We start from the raw sequence: 9,380 nt of genomic DNA on the forward strand, positions 1-9,380 counted from the left end.
TGACATCATTTAAAACTTCATCAAGCGATATTTTGAAAAACATTGTCGAAGGTGGTCCCAACAATTGTGACTGAGGATTTAATTTTTTTCTATCCATTCAATTCTTTCCATCTGATGGCACTGCATAAACACCCGGAGGTAAGACCATTTGACTTAGGGGGGGGGGGGGGTCATAGAAAAAGAATTAGGCAGAAGCGTTGTAAAAAAATGTAAATATTCAAAACAAATCAGCGGAGTTTTTTTACTCTTCACTGTTTTAAAACCGTTTTTCTGACTCTTTTGAGCATGGGAAACGAAAGGCAAGGCTTAACAGACGCTAAAATTCTATGAACAGGAAAAAAGGGAAAGCATTCATTTGCTACCTTTTTCTACATTTAAAATCATTTGTCAATTTTATGAAACCTTACAGGTAAGTTCTCCAATTTCACTGGCCAAAAAACTATCCAGAGGAATAACAGTTATGATAAGATTTTTGTACAGAAAACTACAGAAAACAATCTCAAAAAAAGGGGAAGAATTTACTATAGAAATTGAAATGTTTACTTGGCCTTGAAATTTTTTGCATCTTCCTGGAAATTAGATTGAAAGATACCGTGATGATGGCTTATGTAATGAAACATATATTCTAGAATTTTCCTTGCTCTTTGTTATAGCTGAGAGTAGCTAATTGAATTGTATTAGTGTTACGAATACGCTGTCTTAAATTTACAGTGGAATCGCGGAGCGAATCCGTTAATATGTGAGATTTACTGAATTTACTAAATGGAATCGCAAGGCGAATCCAGGCTAGTTTTATCTTGTGTAAATGAAGAGCGATTGCAGAGACAACTTGAATTCAGAAGATTAATCGATATTATGATTACTAACATAAAAATAGTGTGAACAATCTATGAAACAATTTAATAGACTAGCGGGAATATTTTTGTATGTGAATAATAAAAGTAATCATAACCTTAGTTATAAAATGCAGGATATAGACATTAAAAATAGAGGGTAATTTTAATCTGGTACACATAAGAGTTTCGATAAATAATTATGTAACCATAGGCATCACATTTCCCCCATGACAGGAAAAACTGATATGTATTTACAATTTTTAAAAGAACAACAAAAATAAATTAAACGTATGTGAGAGAATGAGCATTACTTTTGACATAATCATTAGGTGGAAAAGCGCCGCAAATGTTAAATTGAATAAACGAAAAGGCATAATTTTATGGATTTGGATTTGCAAAGCAAATACAGATTGATACATTTAAAAACACAAACATCGAATTTGCTGTTGAATACTGTAGTATTGGATTTGAGAAGCAAATGCAACAATTTAAATTGGAAAACACAACTAAAACTGGATTGGATGCATGAAAGAATTATGAATGTGGAAATGAGGAATAAATGTAACGAATAAATTAAAACACACACACACACACACTAAATTGGATTCTCAGATAGAACACATGAAGTGAATTAAATGAAGCACTTCTTGACAGTTTGTAAAGTTTTAAAAGTTTTTCATTAAATTTCATTCTCGGCATCCCATACTGACATTTCTCTCTCTTGCTCATATTCATAATATCGGATTCGGGAATCGGGTGGTGATAATTGTCCCATCTGTAAATCGGGACTTGGTGGAGATGGAATTCGGGATTGCTCTGCATTCTGAATTAATGCTACTACCGATTCTTCGGTTGCCGTACTTTTCTTGTTTTGCTTTTCAGCCTTTCGCTTCTTTGTCTTTGATAAGCTAGAAGAGGCTAATGAGCTGGTTGGCGAAATGTCTGCCTCCGAAAAACCGTAAAATTGGGTCCGTTTGCGCTTCCGGCCTTCATTCTGCGCTTGAGAGTTGGATACCAATGACGATCCAGGTTGTTCGTGAGGTGTTGGTACTAGAGGAGCGGGTACCAATGGGGGTCCAGGCTGTTCATGGGGTGTAGGTCCGGTAGGTTTGTTCAGCGAGTTTGTAGTTCGACGACGTTTTGGTTGAGGCTTTGAAGGTTTTCGAAATGTTAGGGCACGGGTGACATTTGAATTGACAGAAGAGACTACTGACGTGGTGTCTCGCTGACGATGACGGATTTTAACTTCTCCCGTCTTTTGTTTTTTCAAGTCATTACTGTGGTTTGCTATCTTAGTTTCTGTTCATAGGGTGCTGGCCGACGTTGCCCATATGTCCAAAGATTTGTTGCTCGTTCAGCTTTAGTGACAAATTTCGCAAGGTCGCTGTCCCTAACTTTGACCGGTGACCGTTTAGTTGTTGTTGGAGAGGATTTGGTGACGTATGATCCGGGTTTAAGGACTTCATACAAACCAGCTAGCTGTTTCTTCGCAGTTTTCCTATTCGGAAGCTTTCGGGCAAGTTTAACTTCCAATGATGCCTCAGTCCTGGGAATGGGATTGGAGATTTTCGGGTGAATTATGAAACGCTATTCCTTGTTATCATAGTCACGATAGCGGCGGCATGCATTTTGTGCCTGACACATAGTTTACTCAATTTCCAGGTCACTTCTATCGGGATTGATCCACGCAGCATCGTCAAGGAAGGCGTCTGCGGGTACCGTATCAGCATCTAAATAGTGGCAAATTATTTTTCATAGGTTAAATTTAAACTTGATGGAACAGTACTAATATTCTTTAAAGGAGTTTTTGCGGGACAACCAAAATGAGCTTCAAGCGTTGTTATCTTTGTAGTTTTTTGTTTTGTTAAACGGAGATCTGAATTAATTAGTTTAATTGCATTGGAAGTAGAAAATGTTTCTTCGTGTTCAGCTTTCATACAGGATAGGCGCCGTTTTATTGTTTGAATCATTCGCTCCACTAATCCAGTAGCTGGATCGCCTACGGGAGCGTCAAGAATGTTAATATTGTTTTCGTTGCAGTAATTTGTGACTTGTTTACCTACTAGACCGGTTGCTTGGTCTGAGCGTATTGTTCATGGAATTCCATGATTGTATGCATATTCACGTAGAAATTTAGCTACATTTGTCCCATCAGCTTTTTCGAAAATGTCAACTGTAGGATATATTGAATAACGATTGATACATGTGGGAAAGTAAATTTCTTTATCTTTTTGATTCAGTATCGGACCCCCAGAGTCAATTTGAATTTCCTCGTTAGGTTCTTGACATAATTTATGCGGATGCCATTTAGGTCTGGAAAAACAGGTTTGAGATTCGTACCGATATCTCTACATGGGACACAATCAGAAGTTTTAGCGAGGATTTCTCTGTGAATGTATGGCCACCATGCATATTGGGATAAGGAGATCATCCCCCAGCTACCAGGGTGCGTCATGTGGTTCGACTCGAGTACAGCATCTTTAATCGAATTCGGAATCTCGACGCGTTCGTCGACGCAAAGACAGCCAGATTTCACGTGGAGGTCCTTCCAGAATGAGTGAATATATATGCTGACCTCTTTGCATCTGGCCTCGGCCTCTTGGAGTATACAATCCCGGATTTCTTTTAGTACAGCATCCTCGCTCGTGAGGACTGCGAGGAAGGACTTCGTGAAGAGCTGATTCAAGTTGTTTTCAAAGATCTCTTCCCGGGAAAGTTCAATGTCTCGATTTTCTGGCGGTGAAGAGGTCTGAGTATTGTTGATGCTCATGCTCGTGTTCGTTTTCGGCGTCGATTGAGTTCGGAATGTCACTCGGGGAGTTTGCGGAGATGCAGACGGGTTGATTTGAGAGGACTCATTAGCAGATATTGTGACATGGTTTACTTTGTTATCAGGATTAGTGGCTGAATTTAACTTTGAATTTAGTGGCTGAATTTGCGGAACGGATGCAGCTTTAATTTTGAGCAAGTGATTTGCGTGACAATTAAAGCTGGAAATGAATTTTCATTTGTAATTATTTACTTTTGCTGTAGTAGTGAGTTAATTATATGCTATACGCATATTTTAAGTCAATCGTTGAAAAATTAACACTATCACCTTGATTGGAATCGTTGATGTGATGTGAAATAGAATCGATAAGACTATCTATGTTTGGCATTTGATACTTATTTTTATGGATTGCTTCATTCAAGACTTTTGAATCAAGACCTAATTTGATCGATTTGTCCTTCCTAATCGTGATTACGATTGGAGAAATAAAGTTTTTATCGGAGCATTCCTGTAATTTTTCGATATGTCCTTGGTCTGAGAGTTTCTTCAATTCATCAGATACTTTGTGTTACAAGTTTATAGGAACACGATGACCTTTATGGTGTGTTGGGTTATAATATTTATGAAATTTTGGACGAACTGTATGTAATTTGGACTTACCAATTCTGGAGATTAAGCCAGGAAAATGGTTGCACTTTGCGTTTTGATGGGACAGTGTTGTTTTTCTACCTGATTAACTGTCTTTGGATTATTAGATTGTTGAATTGAAAGTCCGAGTGCAGAGAACAAATCTCTACCCAACAGTGAGCGATGACCATCCGTCACTACTTGAATTTCAATTGGATTCGCGTACCAATTGTTGCTTTGGATTGACGTTTGTAGTATACCTAGCGTTTGAATGAGTTCATTAGAGAAAGTTTTCAATTGTTTAGGAGCCGCCTCGCGTATCCACTTCGAATTTGAGTCTTGGAAAATGATTGAGTTTGCCACCGTTTCATTTATTATGGTGCAAACACTGCCTGAATCCACGAAATCATTTGTTGTCGTGTTTCCGATTACCACAGGAAGATTGATTGCTTCTATAAGGTTTGTAGAATCCGCTGAAGATACTGAGGCAACACAATTATCTTCATCTGATGAATAGTTGGATTCCAAATCAGGATCAAAATTAGGCAAAACTTGATTAACACCGTCAGGTTGATCATCTTTTTCGACATTTTTGACCCGCGGTTTAGGTTTTGGATATCAACTAGAGTCCTTGGGCTTTCGCGAAATGATTTTCAAATCCACAATTATTGCATTGCTTTCCCCGTGCTTGGCATTTATTACGATGCAAAAAAATGGCAATGTGTAGGTTTTTTTTCCGGGCAGTAGAACTCATGTTTGAATGAGGAGTAGCATTTGCGATGCGCATCCGTTATACTTGATTGACTGTGGAATTGAGTTCGGATTTACTTGCGTTCATTTTAAGTTGATTAAGGGTGCCCATTTCAATAATTATTGCGATTGCCAAAGCCTTATCGGGTTCCACCGTTTTTTTAGAGGCTCTTTTTGAATATCTTCATTTTGAATATTTGCAATAAAAACAACTCTGATAATGGTATATCCCCTTTTCTACCAGGTCACAATTTTCAGAAAGTTTGCTGAGATGACCGTAGAATTTTTCAATTGGTTCACTTTTGTTGTTTTCACGTAAGAAAAAGGTATCGATCGAAAATTATATTATGAATTCGAATGAAAATTGTGTTTAAGACATCCCAGAGATTCCTTGTTGAAATTTCATCTAGATTAACAGTCAAATTTTTTGAATTGAAAAGTCGTCGCCCTTCTGTTGCGAGACTCAAATACATCAATGAGGATGATTTCCGATCGCAAATTTTCCAGGGTTTGTCTCCGCATAGCATGCCTATAGCTTCAATACTTAAACAGTGATTTTTCCACGCCGTCTTTGCTTGTTCGCTACGGGTACGTCGATCTCATTCCGATTGTGCTGTAGGATTTTCAACTGTGTCTTCGTAAGCGGGTTCAGGGGTAGAACAACATGATCTGGAGGGTCGGCCAAGAGAATGTCCGCTACAATGCCTTCGCGAGGAAGAATCGCAAGTTTAAGTTGTGTCCTCCAGTACTCCCATCGAAGAGGGGGCTCTAGAGTTGCTTTCTCCGAGAAAGGTTGAACTCCGAGTAGAGATTTGCCGCTTTCCTTTAGTGCTGACTGCGCCATGTTGTGGCTAATTGAATTGTATTAGTGTTATGAATACGTTGTCTTAAATTTAAAGTGGAATCGCGGAGCGAATCCGTAAATATGTGAGTTTTACTGAATTTACTAAATGGAATCGCAAGGCGAATCCAGGCTAATTTTATCTTGTCTAAATGAAGAGTGATTGCAGAGACATCTTGAATTCAGAAGATTAATTGAGATTATGATTACTAACATAAAAATAGTGTGAACATTCTATGAAATAATTTAGTAGACTAGCGGGAATAATTTTATGTGAATAATAAAAGTCATCATAACATTAGTTATACAATGCATGATATAGATATTAAAAATAGTGGATAATTTATAATTTAGTACACATAAGACTTTCGATATGTAATTATTTATTCAAAGGTATCACACTCTTATTTGGTTGCGACCTCTTGTCAGATGTTTTTGGGAAAAAGTCACTCTCAAGTTTTTGTTGTTAAGGAAACCATTGGCATAGTTTATGTTTTTCTTGAGTTCAAGAAGTCATTGGGAACATGCTCCTAAAAGGAGGGCAAGGGTTAAAGATCATCTTGATTGTCGTTTGATCCGATGTCCTTGAACCTAAATAATGGAAATAAAAATACTGTAAGGGTAATAACATCAAAAGGGCTGGATGTAGCTCATGATGCCTCAGGCCAGAGAGAAAAAATTGAATTAAAAACTACGGAGAAAAAATCCATGCGAGGCGGGCGACTGGACGCACGAACGATCCGCAAGCCGTATTTACTTTGGCAACTCGTACTTCACCGTCTCATCCAGGGGATATTTCAACAACTCACCCAAGAGGCCAAACTGCTCTCTGCGTCAGGTCTTTGAGTGCCCAAACAACATCTTCAAATTTCAGAGGAGGCTGGTTGTTGTCTCTTTTTATGTCTCTTGAGTAATGTCGGCAGGCACTCCTTAATCAAACGCCGCTGCACGTGGTTTATCAACTACTGAACGTGCCTCCAGTTCATGAATTTAGCTGGCTGTTGATCTCCAAAGTTTCCGGTTGACAGGAATTTGTACGGACGTTGAATGAGGAAATGGTTAGGATTGAGTGGTTCTTCGTTTTCAGGCTGGTCGGCAACGTATGTCAAGGGTGTGGAGTTCAAGAATGCTTCAATTTCAACCATTATTGTCTCAAAGATGTCGAAGGAGAGACGCTTAGATCCTAGAATGATCAAGGGTGTCCTCTTGGCGCTTTGAATCAGGTGCTCCCAAACGGCATCAAAATGAGGGCTGTTTGGTGGGTTAAATTTCCATATGATTTTGGCTGCAGCTAGGGTTTTATAAATCTTGTCTTTGTTTAAAGCCTTCACCGACTTCATCAGCATTTCGTAGGCGCCGAAAAATGTTTTTCCGTTACCGCTGTACAATAATATAGGTTGGCATCTTCGGCAGGTGAACCGTTGATATGCTTTGAGGAAGGTGTCTGTATTTAAATTTGGACATGTTTCCAAATGGACTGCTCGCGTAACGAGGCATGTAAAAACAAGTCTAAAATGTTTCTCGATTTTGCTTTGTTTGTCTTCAATATAAAACGGGCCAAAAAGTCCAGTCCTGTGTTGGCAAACGGAAATTTGGTATCTTCTGTGGGGAAGAGAAATTCAGGAAGTGGGGCCAATATTGGTTGTATAATCTAAGCGTCGAAACGGCGACACGAATAACATCGGTATTTTATTGATAGGAGTGTTTTTCGCAGTCCTATTACGTTGTAACGTTGTTGTATGAAAGCTTTGGCCGGTTCCGTTGCTTGGTGAGCACAAATTCTGTGAGCATGCTTAAGGTATAGTCTCGCAATCTTTTTCTTTGCGTCCAAAATTATTGGACATTTTTCATTCTCCAACTCTGTTGGAGCAAAGAGAAGACGTTCATTAGATCGCAGGAGTCCGTTTTGGTAAATTATTGGATTAAGGTTTCTCAATTTGTTTTTGGCGTCCCATTTTTGTGTTCTTTTTAATGCTTTGATTGTTGAAGAGAAAGCTTTGTTTTGAGATAATTTAGCAGAAAGTTTTGACATAAACAAACATCATCTGTTTGTGTTTTGACTTTTGTTGCAACGATTCTTCTTAGCTCTTTAAATTAAACTGAAATCAGTTGTGAGGGTTAAAAATAGCCTATTTCATGTTGAAAAGCGGTTCAGATCTAGAACAGGTTTGACTGATTTTTTCATTTCTGGTTACGGCACCGACGGTTGAAAACTTTTTTCATATCTTTCCAAGAATTTTCAGTGTCCTGCAAAAACTGTAGTGTTGTAGGCCATATTGGCGAGATTTCTGATGGCTCAAGGCCACGCGTTCCATGGTTGGCTGGAATAATATTAGTTGGGACATGATTCCATTCATTAGTTTTAGTTGCACTTTTAGTTGCTTCCAGTCGATTCGACACAAAAACGTTTTTTTTCTTATTTGAGCCAGAACAGATGAGGGGCAATAGTTGTCTTAAGTTGCTTCAAAAGTTAATCAAATTTTTGTTAACAATAAGTTTTTTGATTTTTTCTTTGTTTATTTAAACCCCTTTGAGGTACACCTGACAGATATATAACTCTTTTTCAAATATAACCAAGATCAAGAGCGCTATCTTCATCACTTTCAGCTTAGTTGGAAAATAAAGAGATGGAGCGTAGTCCCAAAGCTTTCATTTTACCTTTAAGCTTTCGTAATTGAATTGAAAAAATTTGTCATTTATGATCAAAAGTTTTATATTCAAAGGTGTATAAAATATTTCTTGAAAATTGGTTTTTGATCGATTAGATCGCTTCACATTTAATTCTTTTTCACTATAGCTCAAGTGTCTGATGAGCTAACATTTTCAGACGAATCTTTTTTACAGGGTTAGAAGTTTTCATGATGCCTTCAGATTATACTTGTTTTTTTCGATCAATTTTAGAAATCAAGGCAAATGTGTTTAAGGTCGAACTTGTTTCCGGTCATCTTTTTAATTCCTTTTACACATCTCGGAAAATAGTTAGAAAGATTACTTTTAGAAATTATATTTGATTAATGTAAAAAAACTGCGATGTTTTTTGAGGTTGGGAAGGATAGACTTTTAAAAACTGAAAGAAAAAAATGAACAAGAAAACAAAAATAAAAATATTGGATTGGAGGAGTCCCGGGATTAGGGGAAGTGCAGCTGGGGAAGCTGAAAAATGAAAAAAAATTCAAATTTAGAATGGTCAGAAACGGGTTGTAAAATTCGATGCGTAATCGATCATGCGAATTTGTTTGAAAAAAAAATTAAAATTTTCTTTATAAAAACAAGTATTCGAAAGAAACCGGCAGTGTTTTTTATTATTTAGTTTAAAACTGTATTTTGAACCTTAAAACTGTATTTTGAACCTAATACCCTTCTTTTAGCATGAGAAACTAGGAGAAAAATAGACTCTAAATTTCTATGAACAGGAAAAGAAAAGGAAAACTTTCAGTTACTACCTTTTTCTACATTTAAAATCTTTTGTCAACTTTATGAAACTATATATCACCTTATAGATACTTTCTCTGATTACACTGGCCATAAACCTATCCAAATGAATAAGAGTGATAAA

The 9,380-nt window shown here is 37.4% G+C and overlaps 1 protein-coding gene across 1 annotated transcript; it reads right to left on the reverse strand.

The window, feature by feature from the left end:
- Nucleotides 1-6,786: 6,786 nt before the first annotated feature.
- On the reverse strand, nt 6,787-7,170 carry LOC142349078 (uncharacterized). The gene has a single exon (XM_075400490.1). The coding sequence runs from the start codon at nt 7,168-7,170 to the stop codon at nt 6,787-6,789; it is 384 nt and encodes a 127-aa protein (XP_075256605.1).
- Nucleotides 7,171-9,380: the final 2,210 nt, after the last annotated feature.

The sequence above is a fragment of the Convolutriloba macropyga genome, chromosome 11 (assembly GCF_964194025.1).
Source record: "Convolutriloba macropyga chromosome 11, txConMacr16.3, whole genome shotgun sequence".
Lineage (NCBI taxonomy): Eukaryota > Metazoa > Xenacoelomorpha > Acoela > Convolutidae > Convolutriloba > Convolutriloba macropyga.